The following is a 20,646-nucleotide window of genomic DNA, read 5'->3' on the forward strand; positions in this document are numbered from 1 at the left end:
CGGCTCGGGACGCGAGTGGTGATGCTCTTAGTTACCTAAATCATGATTGTAATCCTCCTTAATGATTAGTGAAAAGCTTCTGATCGGAAGAAATAAAATTCTTCCCTAATTCAACGAAGGTGACATTGCCATATAACCCTAAGACTCCACGTCTAGTTGATTAACGGCGTTGTTGGGCCCAACTTCTCCCTGAGCCTTCATCGCAGTGCTTAATTGAGGCAATTTGTAATATCTCGAGAAAAACAAAATGTACTAGTACTAGTATTCGACGACCGCAAGTCTTTAATCCGAGTCCGGTCTTCTTCCTAAATGAAATTCCGAGTCTGACTGTATGTTGCTGAATATCCGAGTCGGGAAGCTACTATGCTAGCTGGCCTACTATAAAGGTACAGGCACGCACCTGCCTTATTCATCGTCAAACACCAGCCGTGAAAGCATACAGCAATCAAGCCCCAGAATCGATCATATCTCCTCGCGTAGCTCAAGCTGAGGTTAATTCAATCGAGTTGTTCCAGCCCGGCCGAACGAGATGAACATACGCGCACTTATACCTCGGGGCATGGCATCTCGCAAGGTCGTCCTGGCAGTGCTTTTCCTGCTTTTATTGTTCATCTTCCCGGCAATTGCCTTTGCATTTACAGGCGGCATGCATACAGAGTCCGTGCACCGCAGACTGGGAGAGAGGAGCGTCAAGGCCGACACGCTAAGCCACAGACCTGTCCAGCGACATCGCAAACTTGGTCAAGAGACCAAGCCTCCTCAGGACGCCGAGTTCAACGTGGTAGGCTATGGAGCCGTTGGCGATGGCAAAACTGATGACACCCCGGCGTTTCAGAAAGCTTGGGCCGCGGCCTGCTCATCGTCTAAGCCAGCCACCATGTTGGTTCCGAAGGAGAAGGAATTTCTCGTCAAGCAGACCACCTTCTCGGGGCAGTGCAAGTCGAGCGTCAGATTCAAGCTCGACGGAACGTTGGTAGCACCCGGACGATCATCTTGGCCGAAGGAGAACATGAATAAGTGGATTATGTTTAACAACGTTGATAAGCTAACCGTGTCGGGCAAAGGGACTATGGACGGGAAAGGCGAAGTATGGTGGAAGAACTCGTGCCGAATCGACAAGAACCTCAAGTGCACAGAGGCCCCCACGGCGTTGTTGCTCAGCAAGTGCAATCACTTGAAGGTAGAAAATATCAAGCTCTTAAACAGCCAGCAAATGCATATGTCCGTCGAAGATTGCAAGGACGTAGTTCTAAAGCATATCACGATCGTTGCGCCCGGAGACAGCCCTAATACCGATGGCATCCACATTGCCCGCACGAAGGATATACAAGTCATGGATTGCAACATTAAAACTGGAGACGATTGCATGTCTATCGAGACCGGAACCGAGAACTTGTACGCCTCAAAGATAACATGCGGCCCGGGTCACGGAATCAGCGTCGGAAGCTTAGGTGACAAAAATTCTGAAGCTCGTGTTTCCAACATAACTATCAACAAAGCACATCTTATTGGCACGACGAATGGTGCACGCATAAAGTCGTGGCAAGGAGGAAAGGGATATGCCAAGGACATCACATTTGAGGATATCATCATGGACAAGGTCAAGAATCCAATAATCATTGACCAAAATTATTGCTATATGGATGATCCTTTGCAGCCCAAGGCATGCAAGAAACAAACTTCGGCGGTGGAGCTAAGTAATATCCAGTTCAAGAATATAAAAGGCACGAGTGGAACAAAAGAGGCTATCAAGCTAGACTGCAGCGACACCATCCCATGCCATGATCTAGTGATGCAGGATGTAAAACTTACTTTCAGCGGGAAAGGCAAAGGTGCTACAAGTACATGCAAGAACGCTAAGCTAAAGAAATCGGACAATGTCATTCCAAAAACATGCTGATAATGCGACATGGCTGATGTAGAGGTTGCCTTTTGTATTTGATTTTCCTTCATTTAGGTTGTTTCTTGCTTTGATCTTTCATACTTGTAAAATTAGATAGCCTCTTGTACAGCCAGAAGACATGATTGATATTTTTTTTGTACTGCAATTGTTACTTTTATAATATAGCATACATGTCACGTGTGAATTTTTTAATTACAAATTTATATTTACATGCTTTGTTTAGCTGCGACCACAACCATATATCGACTTCACGGGTTAAATTAGTAGCAGGATGCGTGTGGTTCATACTGTCATGTTTGTGCTGAGAGGACCAGTTTGTGCTCACACTGATAAGTACAGCAGTGCTTCAATTGAAAGTATTCTGTGTCTAAAAAAGGTATTGTTTAGGACAATGAATCAAGGATGCTTGAATGAACCAAGATACAGTTTTAACTAGATTATACTTGGAACGTTACCAGATTGTCGGTTTTTAAATGTATCTTATTGGACTCGTGGGCGTTTGGTACGTAGAGATTTAAATGTATCGTGGAGCTGTATTTTTTGGGTTGTGTAAGCATGTTCTAGCCCTAAACAGTTAGCTACTGTTTGAGTGTATTGGAGTAAGAGCATGTGAGTTTCATATACACTCTATTTTCAGAACGTGCAATCGAGGGATTTTTTGATTTTCATATTTTTCTTCTCACCATAATTTCATAGGGACATCCAACTCAAATCACATGGTGCACACACTGTTACCTTTATACACGTGGGACAAGGAGTCTTCGGAGATTACATAAGTAAAATCCACTTGAATAGCATAACGACATCTAGATTACAAAGCTAATGATCACATAAAGATCACACCATGAGAGAGAGATAAACCACATAGCTACCGGTAGAACACTCAGCCCCGGGGGAGAACTACTCCCTCCTCATCATGGGAGTCAGCAACGGCGATGGAGATGGTGGTGGTGTCGATGGAGATGGCTCTGGGGACAATTCCCCGTCCCGGCAGGGTGCCGGAACAGAGACTTCTGTCCCCCGGGTCTGCGACGGCGGCGGAGCTACGGAACTTTTCGTGGATGGAGCCCTATTGATTTAGGGTTTTTGCGTAGGGAGGTATTTATAGGCGGAAGGGCGAGGACGGTGGAGGCCTAGTGGCCCCAGACCACCCCTAGGCGCGGGCCAGGGCCATGCCGCACCTAGGCAAGGCCAGGCCACCCTGTGGCCCCCTTTCGTCTCTCCTCCGGACTTCTTCTTCGCTCCGGGAAAAATAGGAACTTTGGCTTTTGTTTCATCCAATTCCGAGAATATTTCCTGTACAACTTTTCTGAAATACAAAACGGCAACTTGTCAATCGGTTAGTTCCGGAAAATGCATAAAAGTGCCACGAAGTGTAAACAAAACATATAGCAATTAGTGTAAAACAATGATACGTCTCAAACGTATCTATAATTTCTTATGTTCCATGCTACTTTTATGATGATACTCACATGTTTTATACACATTATATGTCATATTTACGCATTTTCCGGCACTAACCTATTGACGAGATGCCGAAGAGCCGATTCTTTGTTTTCTGCTGTTTTTGGTTTCAGAAATCCTAGTAAGGAAATATTCTCGGAATTGGACGAAATCAACGCCCAGGGTCCTATTTTTGCACGAAGCTTCTAGAAGTCCGAGGGAGAGACGAAGTGGGGCCACGAGGCGCCGCCACAACACGGCGGCGCGGCCAGCAAGGGGCCCGCGCGGCCCTGTTGTGTGGGGCCCTCGTGTGGCCCCCTGACCTGCCCTTCCGCCTACTTAAAGCCTTCGTCGCGAAACCCCCAGTACCGAGAGCTACGATACGGAAAACCTTCCAGAGACACCGCCGCCGCCAATCCCATCTCGGGGGATTCAGGAGATCGCCTCCGGCACCCTGCCGGAGAGGGGAATCATCTCCCGGAGGTCTCTTCATCGCCATGATCGCCTCCGGATCGATGTGTGAGTAGTTCACCCCTGGACTATGGGTCCATAGCAGTAGCTAGATTGTCGTCTTCTCCTCATTGTGCTATCATGTTAGATCTTGTGAGCTGCCTATCATGATCAAGATCATCTATTTGTAATCCTACATGTTGTGTTTGTTGGGATCCGATGAATATTGAATACTATGTCAAGTTGATTATCAATATATCATATATGTTATTTATGTTCTTGCATGCTCTCCGTTGCTAGTAGAGGCTCTGGCCAAGTTGATACTTGTGACTCCAAGAGGGGGTATTTATGCTCGATAGTGGGTTCATGCCTCCATTAAATGCAGGGACGGTGACGAAAGTTCTAAGGTTGTGGATGTGCTGTTGCCACTAGGGATAAAACATCGATGCTTTGTCTAAGGATATTTGTGTTGGTTACGTTACGCACCATACTTAATGCAATTGTCTGTTGTTTACAACTTAATACTGGAAGGGGTTTGGATTATAACCTGAAGGTGGACTTTTTAGGCATAGATGCATGCTGGATAGCGGTCTATGTACTTTGTCGTAATACCCTGATTAAATCTCATAGTACTCATCATGATATATGTATGTGCATTGTTATGCCTTCTTTATTTGTCAATTGCCCAACTGTAATTTTTTCACCCAACATCTGCTATCTTATGGGAGAGACACCGCTAGTGAACTGTGGACCCCGGTCCTATTCTTTACATCTGAAATACAAACTGCTGCAATTGTTCTTTAATGTTCTTCGCAAACAACCATCATCATCCACACTATACATGTAATCCTTTGTTTACAGCAAGCCGGTGAGATTGACAACCTCACACGTTACGTTGGGGCAAAGTTCCGTGATTGTGTTGTGCGGGTTCCACGTTGGCGCCGGAATCCCCGGTGTTGCGCCGCACTACACTCCTCCGCCATCAACCTTCAACGTGCTTCTTGACTCCTAGTGGTTCGATTAAACCTTGGTTTCTTGCTGAGGGAAACTTGCTACTGTGCGCATCACACCTTCCTCTTGGGGTTCCCAACGGACGTGTCAACTACACGCATCAAGCAAATTTACGGCGCCGTTGCCGGGGAGATCAAGACACGCTGCAAGGGGGGTCTTCCACATCCAATCTCTTTACTTTGTTTTTGTCTTGCTTTACTTTATTTACTGCTTTGTTTGCTGCACTTAAACAAAACACAAAAAAATTAGTTGCTAGTTTTACTTTATTTACTGTCTTGTTCTCTATATCAAAAACACAAAAAAATTAGTTACTTGCATTTACTTTATTTATCTTTTGTTTATTTTATCATGTTTCCTCCTAAGTTCACTCTGAAAGACATACCGGTAGGACGAGGGTCTATAATTGGGAGAGATAATATAGAAGAATTTTTCACTCATGTTAGTACCGCTGAAGATTTTGAAGATAGACACTTGGTAGAACTTGCTCCTACTTATGAAATTGCTGCTGCTTCTTTAGTTCGCATGTTGGAAACTAAATTTGTTAATCTCAATCCTATAATCCAAGACATGTTTCTCACACTCAGTGATATGGAGGAAGGGGAAAAGAAAGATTTTGTTTTAGAAACCCTTCTTAAAGAATTTGGTGGTGTAGCAAGAGAGGCTAGAAAGGTCTTTATTAAATACAATATGCTTGGCTCTTATACCAATTTTGTTAGTATCCTTGAAAAGATGGACATGGAGAGAGTAAGGTACACTAATAATATTAATGATGGTGCGGAGATTAAGACAACAATACCTTGTAAGCTCCTAGGAATGAGCGACGCTCTAGAAAATAACTATGGTTGGCTTGTCCCTGAAAATTTGTTTGATGAGGATAGCAAACCTAAGAATAATGAAAAGGGAGCCTTTGAAACTCACATAGATAAGATAAAATGCATAGTTGAGAAAACTCCCAACACCTATGTTGATGCTTCACCTCTTGATAATACTTGATACATGCTTTCTGCGCCTAGCTGAAAGGCATTAAAGAAAAGCGCTTATGGGAGACAACCCATTATTTTACTTCTGCACTTTGTTTTATATTTGAGTCTTGGAAGTTGTTTACTACTGTAGCAACCTCTCCTTATCTTTATTTTGTTGCATTGTTGTGCCAAGTAAAGTCTTTGATAGTAAAGCCAATACTAGATTTGGATTACTGCGAAGGAACAGATTTATTGCTGTCACGAATTTGAGCAGTAGTCCCTGTACGAAAATCAAAAAAATCTTCCAATTTACGTGCGTGATCCTCAGATATGTACGCAACTTTCATTCAATTTGGGCATTTTCATCTGAGCAAGTCTGGTACCACTTTAAAATTTGTCTTTACGAACTGTTCTGTTTTGACAGATTCTGCCTTTTATTTCGCATTGCCTCTTTTGCTATGTTTGACGGATTTCTTTGTTCCATTAACTTTCAGTAGCTTTGTGCAATGTCCAGAAGTGTTAAGAATGATTATGTCACCTCTGAATATATGAATTATGCACTGACCCTCTAATGAGTTTGTTTCGAGTTTGGTGTGGAGGAAGTTTTCAAGGGTCAAGAGAGGAGGATGATACAATATGATCAAGAAGAATGAAAAGTCAAAGCTTGGGGATGCCCCCGTGGTTCATCCCTGCATATTTTAAGAAGACTCAAGCGTCTAAGCTTGGGGATGCCTGATACGTCTCCGACGTATCGATAATTTCTTATGTTCTATGCCATATTATTGATGATACCTACATGTTTTATGCACACTTTATGTCATATTCGTGCATTTTCCGGAACTAACCTATTAACAAGATGCCGAAGTGCCAGTTCCTGTTTTCTGCTGTTTTTGGTTTCAGAAATCCTAGTAAGGAAATATTCTCGGAATCGGACGAAATCAAGACCCGGGTTCCTATTTTCACCGGAAGCATCCAGAACACACGAGAAGGACCAGAGGGGGAGCACTGGGCCCCCAGACCATAGGCCGGCACGGCCCAGGCCCTGGCTGCGCCGCCCTATAGTGTCGCCACCCCTTCGACCCTCCTGCGCCGCCTCTTCGCCTATATAAAGCCTCCGTCGCGAAAACCCTGAAAAAAAGAACGAAACCCACAGAAACCTTCCAGAGCCGCCGCCATCGCGAAGCCAAGATCTGGGGGACAGGAGTCTCTGTTCCGGCACCCTGCCGGAGTGGGGAAGTGCCCCCGGAAGGCTTCTCCATCGACACCGCTGCCATCTCCACCGCCATCTTCATCACCGCTGCTTGCTCCCATGAGGAGGGAGTAGTTCTCCATCAAGGCTCGGGGCTGTACCGGTAGCTATGTGGTTCATCTCTCTCCTATGTGCTTCAATACAATAATCTCATGAGCTGCCTTACATGATTGAGATTCATATGATGATGCTTGTAATCTAGATGTCATTGTGCTAGTCAAGTGAGTTTTACTTATGTGATCTCCGGAGACTCCTTGTCCCACGTGTGTAAAGGTGACGAGTGTGTGCACCGTGTGGGTCTCTTAGGCTATATTTCACAGAATACTTACTCATTGTTATGAATGGCGTAGTGAAGTGCTTATTTATATCTCTTTATGATTGCAATGTGTTTTGTATCACAATTTATCTATGTGCTACTCTAGTGATGTGTTATTAAAGTAGTTTTATTCCTCCTGCACGGTGTAATGGTGACAGTGTGTGCATCCGTGTTAGTACTTGGCGTATGCTATGATCATGATCTCTTGTAGATTGTGGAGTTAATTATCATTATGATAGTATTGATGTGATCTATTCCTCCTACATAGCGTGAAGGTGACAGTGTGCATGTTGTGTTAGTACTTGGTTTAGTCGTGTCGATCTTTCTTGCACTCTAAGGTTATTTAAATATGAACATTTAATTGTGGAGCTTGTTAACTCCGGCATTGAGGGTTCGTGTAATCCTACGCAATGTGTTCATCATCCAACAAGAGTGTAGAGTATGCATTTATCTATTCTGTTATGTGATCAAAGTTGAGAGTGTCCACTAGTGAAAGTCTAATCCCTAGGCCTTGTTCATAAATATCGCTATCGTTGCTTGTTTACTTGTTTCTACTGCGTTACTACTGCTGCGTTACTACTGCTTGTTTACTTGTCCTGGGCAAAGCACTTTTCCGGTGCCGTTGCTACTACTTATTCATACCACCTGTATTTCACTATCTCTTCGCCGAACTAGTGCACCTATTAGGTGTGTTGGGGACACAAGAGACTTCTTGCTTTGTGGTTGCGGGGTTGCATGAGAGGGATATCTTTGACCTCTTCCTCCCCGAGTTCGATAAACCTTGGGTGATCCACTTAAGGGAAACTTGCTGCTGTTCTACAAACCTCTGCTCTTGGAGGCCCAACACTCGTCTACAAGAATAGAAGCTCCCGTAGACATCAAGCACTTTTACGGCGCCGTTGCCGGGGAGGAAAGGTAAAAAGGCACTCATACTCCGGTTCCGGGTAACGAGTACTTTTACGGCGCCATTGTGTTTGTGCTCGAAGCTATTTCCTTTAGATCCTGCAATTGCATCTTTTTGTTTCTTGTTTACACTAGTTTGGCATAATGGACAACAATGAGCTTCTTATTCTATTTCCTGATTTAAAACATGGATTGTTTGATGCGAGAATTAAAAAACCTATGGAATCTTATTTGCATGCTTGGTAGTAATATTAGTATGAACGCTTTGAACACCATTGTTGATAATAATGTAGAAAGTTCTAAGCTTGGGGAAGCTGGTTTTCATGATCTTTTTAGTCCCCCAAGCATTGAGGAGAAAATTTACTTTGATGATACTTTGCCTCCTATATTTGATGATGAGAATAATAATGATAGCTACTTTGTTGAATTTGCTCCCACTACAACTAATAAAATTGACTATGCTTATGTGGAGAGTAATAATTTTATGCATGAGACTCATGATAAGAATGCTTTATGTGATAGTTATATTGTTGAGTTTGCTCATGTTGCTACTGAAAGTTATTATGAGAGAGGAAAATATGGTTGTAGAAATTTTCATGTTACTAAAACACCTCTCTATGTGCTTGAAATTTTTGAAGCTACACTTGTTTTATCTTCCTATGCTTGTTACTTTGCTCTTCATGAACTTGTTTATTTACAAGATTCCTATGCATAGGAAGCATGTTAGACTTAAATGTGCTTTGAATTTGCCTCTTGATGCTCTCTTTTGCTTCAAATACTATTTCTTGCGAGTGCATCATTAAAACTGCTGAGCCCATCTTAATGGCTATAAAGAAAGAACTTCTTGGGAGATAACCCATGTGTTATTTTGCTACAGTATTTTTGTTTTATATTTGAGTCTTAGAAGTTGTTTACTACTGTAGCAACCTCTCCTTATCTTAGTTTTGAGTTTTGTTGTGCCAAGTAAAGTCTTTGATAGTAAAGTAAATACTAGATTTGGATTACTGCGCAGAAACAGATTTCTTTGCTGTCACGAATCTGGGTCTAATTCTCTGTAGGTAACTCAGAAAATTAAGCCAATTTACGTGAGTGATCCTCAGATATGTACGCAACTTTCATTTAATTTGGGCATTTTCATTTGAGCAAGTATGGTGCCCTAATAAAATCCATCTTTACGGACTGTTCTGTTTTGACAGATTCTGCCTTTTATTTCGCATTGCCTCTTTTTCTATGTTGGATGAATCCATTAATGTCCAGTAGCTTTATGCAATATCCAGAAGTGTTAAGAATGATTGTGTCACCTCTGAACATGTGAATTTTTATTATGCACTAACCCTCTAATGAGTTGTTTCGAGTTTGGTGTGGAGGAAGTTTTCAAGGATCAAGAGAGGAGTATGATGCAATATGATTAAGGAGAGTGAAAGCTCTAAGCTTGGGGATGCCCCGGTGGTTCACCCCTGCATATTATAAGAAGACTCAAGCGTCTAAGCTTGGGGATGCCCAAGGCATCCCCTTCTTCATCGACAACATTATCGAGGTTCCTCCCCGAAACTATATTTTTATTCCGTCACATCTTATGTACTTTGCTTGGAGCGTCGGTTTGTTTTTGTTTTTGTTTTGTTTGAATAAAATGGATCCTAGCATTCACTTTATGGGAGAGAGACACGCTCCGCTGTAGCATATGGACAAGTATGTCCTTAGGCTCTACTCATAGTATTCATGGCGAAGTTTCTTCTTCGTTAAATTGTTATATGGTTGGAATTGGAAAATGATACATGTAGTAATTCTAAAATGTCTTGGATAATTTGATACTTGGCAATTGTTGTGCTCATGTTTAAGCTCTTGCATCATATACTTTGCACCCATTAATGAAGAAATACTTAGAGCTTGCTAATTTGGTTTGCATATTTGGTTTCTCTAGAGTCTAGATAACATCTAGTATTGAGTTTTGAACAACAAGGAAGACGGTATGGAGTCTTATAATGTTTACCATATGTCTTTTATGTGAGTTTTGCTGTACCGTTCATCCTTGTGTTTGTTTCAAATAACCTTGCTAGCCTAAACCTTGTATCGAGAGGGAATACTTCTCATGCATCCCAAATACTTGAGCCAACCACTATGCCATTTGTGTCCACCATACCTACCTACTACATGGTATTTCTCCGCCATTCCAAAGTAAATTGCTTGAGTGCTACCTTTAAAATTCCATCATTCACCTTTGCAATATATAGCTCATGGGACAAATAGCTTAAAAACTATTGTGGTATTGAATATGTACTTATGCACTTTATCTCTTATTAAGTTGCTTGTTGTGCGATAACCATGTTTACGGGGACGCCATCAACTATTCTTTGTTGGATATCATGTGAGTTGCTATGCATGTCCGTCTTGTACGAAGTAAGAGAGATCTACCACCTTTATGGTTGGAGCATGCATATTGTTAGAGAAGAACTTTGGGCCGCTAACTAAAGCCATGAATCATGGTGGAAGTTTCAGTTTTGGACATACATCCTCAATCTCATATGAGAATAATAATTGTTGCCACATGCTTATGCATTAAAGAGGAGTCCATTATACTGTTGTCCATGTTGTCCCGGTATGGATGTCTAAGTTGAGAATAATCAAAAGCGAGAAATCCAAAATGCGAGCTTTCTCCTTAGACCTTTGTACGGGCGGCATGGAGGTACCCCATTGTGACACTTGGTTAAAACATGTGCATTGCAAAGATCCGGTAGTCCAAGCTAATTAGGACAAGGTGCGGGCACTATTAGTATACTATGCATGAGACTTGCAACTTATAGGATATAATTTACATAACTCATATGCTTTATTACTACCGTTGACAAAATTGTTTCATGTTTTCAAAATAAAAGCTCTAGCACAAATATAGCAATCGATGCTTTCCTCTTTGAAGGACCATTCTTTTTACTTTTATGTTGAGTCAGTTCACCTATCTCTCTCCACCTCAAGAAGCAAACACTTGTGTGAAGCTGTGCATTGATTCCTACATACTTGCATATTGTACTTGTTATATTACTCTATGTTGACAATTATCCATGAGATATACATGTTATAAGTTGAAAGCAACCGCTGAAACTTAATCTTCCTTTGTGTTGCTTCAATACCTTTACTTTGATTTATTGCTTTATGAGTTAACTCTTATGCAAGACTTATTGATGCTTGTCTTGAAGTACTATTCATGAAAAGTCTTTGCTTTATGATTCACTTGTTTACTCATGTCATTACCAATGTTTTGATCGCTGCATCCACTACATATGTTTACAAATAGTATGATCAAGGTTATGATGGCATATCACTTCAGAAATTATCTTTGTTATCGTTTTAACTGCTCGGGACGAGCAGAACTAAGCTTGGGGATGCTTGATACGTCTCCGACGTATCGATAATTTCTTATGTTCTATGCCATATTATTGATGATACCTACATGTTTTATGCACACTTTATGTCATATTCGTGCATTTTACTGGAACTAACCTATTAACAAGATGCCGAAGTGCCGGTTCTTGTTTTACGCTGTTTTTGGTTTCAGAAATCCTAGTAACGAAATATTCTCGGAATCGGACGAAATCAAGACCCGGGTTCCTATTTTCACCGGAAGCATCCAGAACACACGAGAAGGACCGCAGAGGGGGCACTGGGCCCCCGGACCATAGGCCGGCGCGGCCCGGGCCACGGCCGCGCCGCCCTATGGTGTCGCCACCCCTTCGACCCTCCTGCGCCGCCTCTTCGCCTATATAAAGCCTCCGTCGCGAAAACCCACGAAAAAAAGAACGAAACCCACGGAAACCTTCCGGAGCCGCCGCCATCGCGAAGCCAAGATGCGGGGGACGGGAGTCTCGTTCCGGCACCCTGCCGGAGCGGGGAAGTGCCCCGGAAGGCTTCTCCATCGACACCGCTGCCATCTCCACCGCCATCTTCATCACCGCTGCTGCTCCCATGAGGAGGGAGTAGTTCTCCATCAAGGCTCGGGGCTGTACCGGTAGCTATGTGGTTCATCTCTCTCCTATGTGCTTCAATACAATAATCTCATGAGCTGCCTTACATGATTGAGATTCATATGATGATGCTTGTAATCTAGATGTCATTGTGCTAGTCAAGTGAGTTTTACTTATGTGATCTCCGGAGACTCCTTGTCCCACGTGTGTAAAGGTGACGAGTGTGTGCACCGTGTGGGTCTCTTAGGCTATATTTCACAGAATACTTACTCACTTGTTATGAATGGCGTAGTGAAGTGCTTATTTATATCTCTTTATGATTGCAATGTGTTTTGTATCACAATTTATCTATGTGCTACTCTAGTGATGTGTTATTAAAGTAGTTTTATTCCTCCTGCACGGTGTAATGGTGACGGTGTGTGCATCCGTGTTAGTACTTGGCGTATGCTATGATCATGATCTCTTGTAGATTGTGGAGTTAATTATCATTATGATAGTATTGATGTGATCTATTCCTCCTACATAGCGTGAAGGTGACGAGTGTGCATGCTTGTGTTAGTACTTGGTTTAGTCGTGTCGATCTTTCTTGCACTCTAAGGTTATTTAAATATGAACATTTAATTGTGGAGCTTGTTAACTCCGGCATTGAGGGTTCGTGTAATCCTACGCAATGTGTTCATCATCCAACAAGAGTGTAGAGTATGCATTTATCTATTCTGTTATGTGATCAAAGTTGAGAGTGTCCACTAGTGAAAGTCTAATCCCTAGGCCTTGTTCCTAAATACGCTATCGCTGCTTGTTTACTTGTTTCTTCGCGTTACTACTTGCTGCGTTACTACTGCTTGTTTACTTGTCCTGGGCAAAGCACTTTTCCGGTGCCGTTGCTACTACTTATTCATACCACCTGTATTTCACTATCTCTTCGCCGAATTAGTGCACCTATTAGGTGTGTTGGGGACACAAGAGACTTCTTGCTTTGTGGTTGCGGGGTTGCATGAGAGGGATATCTTTGACCTCTTCCTCCCTGAGTTCGATAAACCTTGGGTGATCCACTTAAGGGAAACTTGCTGATGTTCTACAAACCTCTGCTCTTGGAGGCCCAACACTGTCTACAAGAATAGAAGCTCCCGTAGACATCAATGCCCAAGGCATCCCTTCTTCATCGACAACTTATCAGGTTCCTCTAGTGAAACTATATTTTTATTCCGTCACATCTTATGTGCTTTACTTGGAGCGTCTGTTTGTTTTTGTTTTTGTTTGAATAAATCGGATCCTAGCATTCTTTGTTTGGGAGAGAGACACGCTCCGCTGTTTCGTATGAACACACATGTTCTTAGCTTTATCTTTAATGTTCATTGCGAAATTTGAATTACTTCATTCATTGTTATATGGTTGGAAACGGAAAATGCCGCATGTGGTAAATGGTTTAATGTCTTGAATAATGTGATACTTGGCAATTGTTGTGCTCATATAGATCTTGTTTAAGCTCTTGCATCATGTACCTTGCACTCATTAATGAATAACTACATAGAGCTTGTTAAAATTTGGTTTGCATGATTGATCTCTAGAGTCTAGATATTTTCACGGTTGAGGTGTTTGAACAACAAGGAGACAATGTAAAGTCTTATAATAGTTACAATATGTTCATATGTGAGCTTTGCTGCACCTTTTATACTTGAGTTTGCTTCAAACAACCTTGCTAGCCTAGCCTTGTATTGAGAGGAATTCTTCTCGTGCATCCAAATCCTTGAGCCAATAACCATGCCATTTGTGTCCACCATACCTACCTACCACATGGTATTTCTCCGCCATTCCAAAGTACATTACTTGAGTGCTACCTTTAAAATTTCCATTCTTTATCTTTGCAATATATAGCTCATGGGACAAAATAGCCTTAAAAACTATCGTGGTGAAGAATATGTACTTATGTGTTTTATTTCTTAATAAGTTGCTTGTTGAGCGGTAACCATGTTTTCTGGGGACGCCATCAACTTTACCTTTGTTGAATATCATGTGAGTTGCTACGCATGTTCGTCTTGTCTAAAGTAAGAGTGATTTTCATGATCAAATGGTTTGAGTATGCATACTGTTAGAGAAGAACATTGGGCCGCTAACTAAAGCCATGATTCATGGTGGAAGTTTCAGTTTGGACAATCAATCCTCAATCTCTTATGAGAATATTAACTGTTGTTGAATGCTTATGCATTAAAGAGGAGTCCATTATTTGTTGTCTATGTTGTCCCGGTATGGATGTCTAAGTTGAGAATAATCAAAAGCGAGAAATCCAATGCGAGCTTTCTCCTTAGACCTTTGTACGAGGCGGCATAGAGGTACCCCTTTGTGACACTTGGTTGAAACATATGCTATGCAATGATAATCCGTGTTAATCCAAGCTAATTAGGACAAGGTGCGAGCACTATTAGTATACTATGCATGAGGCTTGCAACTTATAAGATGTCTTATACATAACACATATGCTTTATTACTACCGTTGACAAAATTGTTTCTTGTTTTCAAAATGAAAGCTCTAGCACAAATATAGTAATCAATGCTTCCCTCTGTGAAGGGCCTATCTTCTACTTTATTGTTGAGTCAGTTTGCCTATTCTTTCTATCCTAGCAGCAAACACTTGTATCAACTGTGTGCATTGATTCTTACATGTTTACTTATTGCACTTGTTATATTACTTTGTGTTGACAATTATCCATGAGATAAATATGTTGAAGTTGAAAGCAACCGCTGAAACTTATATCTCCTTTGTGTTGCTTCAATGCTTTTACTTCGAATTTATTGCTTTATGAGTAACTCTTATGCAAGTCTTATTGATGCTTGTCTTGAAAGTATTATTCATGAAAAGTCTTTGCTATATGATTCATTAGTTTACTCATTATCTTCATCATTGCTTCGAATCGCTGCATTCATCTCATATGCTTTACAATAGTATGATCAAGATTATGATAGCATGTCACTTGAGAAATTATCTTTGTTATCGTTTACCTACTCGAGGACGAGTAGGAACTAAGCTTGGGGATGCTTGATACGTCTCAAACGTATCTATAATCTCTTATGTTCCATGCTACTTTTATGATGATACTCACATGTTTTATACACATTATATGTCATATTTATGCATTTTCCGGCACTAACCTATTGACGAGATGCCGAAGAGCCGATTCTTGTTTTCTGCTGTTTTTGGTTTCAGAAATCCTAGTAAGGAAATATTCTCGGAATTGGACGAAATCAACGCCCAGGGTCCTATTTTTGCACGAAGCTTCCAGAAGTCCGAGGGAGAGAGGAAGTGGGGGCCACGAGGCGCCGCCACAACAGGGCGGCGCGGCCAGCAAGGGGCCCGCGCGGCCCTGTTGTGTGGGGCCCTCGTGTGCCCCCCTGACCTGCCCTTTCGCCTACTTAAAGCCTTCGTCGCGAAACCCCCAGTACCGAGAGCCACGATACGGAAAACCTTCCAGAGAAGCCGCCGCTGCCAATCCCATCTCGGGGATTCGGGAGATCGTCTCCGGCACCCTGCCGGAGAGGGAATCATCTCCCGGAGGTCTCTTCATCGCCATGATCGCCTCCGGATCGTTGTGTGAGTAGTTCACCCCTGGACTATGGGTCCATAGCAGTAGCTAGATGGTCGTCTTCTCCTCATTGTGATATCATGTTAGATCTTGTGAGCTGCCTATCATGATCAAGATCATCTATGTGTAATCCTACATGTTGTGTTTGTTGGGATCCGATGAATATTGAATACTATGTCAAGTTGATTATCAATCTATCATATATGTTATTTATGTTCTTGCATGCTCTCCGTTGCTAGTAGAGGCTCTGGTCAAGTTGATACTTGTGACTCCAAGAGGGGGTATTTATGCTTGATAGTGGGTTCATGCCTCCATTAAATCCGGGACGAGTGACGAAAGTTCTAAGGTTGTGGATGTCTCTGTTGCCACTAGGGATAAAACATCGATGCTTTGTCTAAGGATATTTGTGTCGATTACATTACGCACCATACTTAATGCAATTGTACTGTTGTTTACAACTTAATACTTGGAAGGGTTCGGATGATAACTCGAAGGTGGACTTTTTAGGCATAGATGCATGCCTGGATATCGGTCTATGTACTTTGTCGTAATGCCCTGATTAAATCTCATGTACTCATCATGATATATGTATGTGCATTGTTATGCCTTCTTTATTTGTCAATTGCCCAACTGTAATTTGTTCACCCAACATCTGCTATCTTATGGGAGAGACACCGCTAGTGAACTGTGGACCCCGGTCCTATTCTTTACATCTGAAATACAAACTGCTGCAATTGTTCTTTATTTGTTCTTCGCAAACAACCATCATCATCCACACTATACATCTAATCCTTTGTTTACGGCAAGCCGGTGAGATTGACAACCTCACCGTTACGTTGGGGCAAAGTTCCGTGATTGTGTTGTGCGGGTTCCACGTTGGCGCCGGAATCCCTGGTGTTGCGCCACACTACACTCCTCCGCCATCAACCTTCAACGTGCTTCTTGACTCCTACTGGTTCGATTAAACCTTGGTTTCTTACTGAGGGAAAATTGCTACTGTGCGCATCACACCTTCCTCTTGGGGTTCCCAACGGACGTGTCAACTACACGCATCAAACAAGCATGGAGCATCAAAAATTATAGATACGTTTGCAACATATCACGGCGCCGGGCGCGGCCAGGCTACCACGCCTCCACCTCCGACTCCACCTCCCCCGGTCAAGAGCTGTGATGAGGAGTTGGAGGATGACGGAAGCAGTGACAATGTCCTCGACGCGGCCATGGACGCGAAGTTCATGTCCGACGTGGAGCAGGAAGCAGAGGAGGAGAAGGCGGCCCACGCGGCGTTCGACGCCGAGATGGAATGCCGTAGGGAGGCGGCCGCCGCAGAGGACGACTCCTCCGACATTGATTGGTCATCTGATCAACCTGATGAGCCTACCTCGGAGAGAGGGCGGTGGAGTAGAGGGCGTTAGTCGACTCCTTTGAAACGCTCAAGAAGGCCGAGGATGCCGCGAAGGAGACGCCGCGGCAGCGCCTGCTAGAGGATGCGGCGGCGCACCGAGCTCTAGTGGCCGCATGGCGGGCGGCTAAGAAGAAGACAAGGGAGGGACGCAACGACGGGGCCGGGCTGTTGGGAAGAAAGTAGCCTAGGGCTTGTATATCCTTTATTTTATAGTATAGTAGCTCTTTGCTTGGTGAATGAAAAATATTATTGGAAAACAAAAATGGGTCGCCCCGCTGGGAGCACACCTAGACGCAAACGGACGTGCGGTCAAAATATGTCCGCGGGGCAACGCAAACGGACGCGCGTGACCACTTTTGGGTGTCCGATTTGTGTCGATCCGTTGGAGATTCCCTAAGCTCTCTGGCTTTGAGGGGCTCTGGTTGCTCCAAGCCATCATGCTTCTTTTGGGGCCTACCTGTCAACACGTCTTTGCTTGTTCTCCCATGAGAGTTGGTCGGTTTAGCAGGTGGTAAAGAAGATATCCCCAATTCGTCCTGCCCACCCACGTCATTTCTTCTCCTCCTCCCTCCATTTGGAGTGCGGATTTTCCAGGGCTACTTGGGTGTTCCGCTATTAGCTGGACCATCGATGTGTTCAAGATTCGCGCAAAGTCGTATAAGTCAATGACTACAACTGGTCAAGGCTACCGATTCTACCATTCCTTTCTTACCTAAGAAGCTGGAAAGCGCATCCCGAAAAAGAAAGATGGGCTTTGCTACCCGGCGGCGCTGCACCAGTTGAGCTTCGAGCGGTGGCTTGCTAAGGAAAGATCTCGGCCGCCAGCACCAATCCATTCTTGGGTGACGCACGCAACCGGTAGGATCGGTCAAGCGAGTGAGCGAGCGCGTACACCATAACATGTCTGTGTCCCAAAAATTAAAAAGCCCAGAAAGTGTTTGGGCCCGAAACCAACGTTACACCTGCAGTTGGACCATCCCAGTACACTACCAGACAAGTCACGTGCCTACGATCCCTCCTTTTTAGGGAAGCTTCTTCTTCCTCAAGATGAAGGAAAAGCCAGATTTGGAGTAGACCCTCTCTTCTAGGTCCTGTATAGCAAACCCTCTTGGCAGAGAGAAAACAAGAGAGAAGAAGGAAGAAACATCCAAGAAGGAACTAAGAAGGAATGATCATCTGGAGCAGAAACAAAAATCACAAGGTTTGAAAAAAATAAGGTGTAGGTATGCACATAGAAACTTCTCCTCTCTTTAGCCACCTCGAAAACATCTTCCATTAACAAAGGTCACCATGGATAATCTCCATTAACTTGTCAATCATGATGAACACATATGATTCTGGATGTAGCAAATAACTGCTGGAGTAGACAACTAGCAGACTTCCACACAAACGAAAAAATATATAAGCATCTCTTAACTTGCAACCCAAAAATAACATGTTGTCTCACATAGAGCTAGTTGTCTAAGTTAGATATGAGGACAAATAGTGTTGCATGTTCGAAATAGATCTTGCATATATCTTCCATCAATTGATCAAGTTTCAAAAGTCAACACCTACTTCCTGCCTGGTCCAAAATCGCAAGCTCCAAAAAGATCTTGTATTCATCCTCCCTCCATTGATCAACTTTCATTAGTTAGCATCTACTTCTTCCATAGTTTACAATGAATGGAATAAAATTAGCACTTAATAGATAAATTCCTCTATTTTACAGGTTGAAAGGATGGACATTGATGAACTTTAGGCATGGATGTGTCTAACGCAGGTTCAAATAACAAAGGTGAAGATTAACTGAAATTTTACATATGCAGTTCCCATGATTACTGTACTTGTACTCTATCAGTAAGTGCAATGTGAACAAAACCGTGTCCAATAATAGTTACCAGATTATTTGCATCAAGTTACCATAGTAAAATTAGGATGAATACAAATTTGCTCGACTGAACTGCCATAATATTAGTTTTGTACTAGTAACCATATTATCTGCGTGTGTACTAATAATTATGTTGCCATTCTAAATGACCAGATGTGGCTTTGGGTAAAGAACCTCCATGGGACTGTCAGCTAAGATAGCATGCACTGATATGATGTTACCATAATCAAGTCCTGCTAACACACCCCCACCAGGATCTAGCAATAGAATTGAAGGGAATGCTGAAGTTATTTCCACACCACATGCGCCTTGTGAAAACATGAGATTCAATACTCTTGAGGAAGCACAATGGCATTACTTAATGTTAGCGGGTAGGAGAGGATTTGGCACCAGGTTCAACTACATGAAAAGATCGAAGTCACTAGTGATATAATAAAGGCATCTATGGTTTGCCAGAAACAAGGCACCATGCTAAGGAGAAAGAGGACGCCTATGCCAAGGCATATCTCTTCTTCGTGTGGAGGTGCCAACCATGGCAGACTTCTCATTCGCATGGCAGGAACTCATGCTCAGCCGAGGGATGTTCGAGCTCTAGAAGGCTAGCCTCGAAAAAAAATCTGATGAAAAAATGGGCAGGGACAAGATCAGCTCCACTGAAGCTGTTGAGGCAACGAGCTCCTGCAAAGGCCCTATTGGTGAGGATGTCTCTTAGTTTATTTAGAGATTAGAATTAAAATTTCTCTGTGAAATACGGGCATGTAGTTGATCACGAGCTCTCCAAATATGAAGTGTATCGTACTTTTCTATGTCATGTGTGCCTTAAATGTTTGATTATTAATGTATAATGTTGAGAAAGTGTTGCACCAACTTTTCAATATTTACGTGCTTATTTCCAATGATCTTGTATTAAGCTGCAAAAATGTTTGGATCGTACGCATGTGATGATATGTATCGCACACAATCTATATGGAAAAAAATCGTATGTGACATGAAATTTGGCATATGGTTTCTTGAAGGTAAACCGTTTGGGACGATGGCCACGTGAACCGTGTCGTGCATTAGAACCGTCTTAATGGTTGAATTTGAAGGAAAGGCGTCAATCTCGATTGTTCATTAATTTTGTTGTCGGTTCACACCGCATGCACATTTGATTGTACTATAAAATCCCCTTGTCTCTCTCCCCTCAATTGATATCTTCCACACCTCTACGCGCACCAAATCCAAGAACACCAAACCTCTGCTCCAGTGGAGGCGTTCATACCACCTTCCGGAGAGTACAATTTATGTGAGCACGACATGTTCTTCTACATGACCTTCACCCTCCATGAAACGAGGGTGGAGAGGTGTATCCACCACGTGAAGGACAAGTACCTCGACGATGCTCCGATCAAGTGCGTCGGGTTGGACTGTGAGTACACCATCGCGAAGCCAGGTAGCCAGAAGAATTTAAATCGCATACGGTCCTGCCAGAACACAACCATGTGATGTGTCCAACAAAAGGTAAGCACTACATTATGCATCGCACATGGTTACTCATTACAAAATTTTGAGTGATACACATCACAATACTTTTAGATTTATGTAATATAAATAATGTATC

General features: G+C 42.8%; 1 protein-coding gene across 1 annotated transcript; it reads left to right on the top strand.

Annotated features, from left to right (window-relative positions):
* The first annotated feature begins 559 nt into the window (after positions 1–559).
* Positions 560–1,900, top strand: LOC124695217 (polygalacturonase ADPG1-like). Its single transcript, XM_047228096.1, has one exon. The coding sequence runs from the start codon at positions 560–562 to the stop codon at positions 1,898–1,900; it is 1,341 nt and encodes a 446-aa protein (XP_047084052.1).
* The last annotated feature ends 18,746 nt before the right edge of the window (positions 1,901–20,646 follow it).

The sequence above is a fragment of the Lolium rigidum genome, chromosome 3 (assembly GCF_022539505.1).
Source record: "Lolium rigidum isolate FL_2022 chromosome 3, APGP_CSIRO_Lrig_0.1, whole genome shotgun sequence".
NCBI classification, from domain to species: Eukaryota; Viridiplantae; Streptophyta; class Magnoliopsida; order Poales; family Poaceae; genus Lolium; species Lolium rigidum.

What these genes read in the sequence shown, in the direction of transcription:
- LOC124695217 (XM_047228096.1), top strand. Translation starts at nt 560, where the DNA reads ATGGCATCTCGCAAGGTCGTCCTGGCAGTGCTTTTCCTGCTTTTATTG.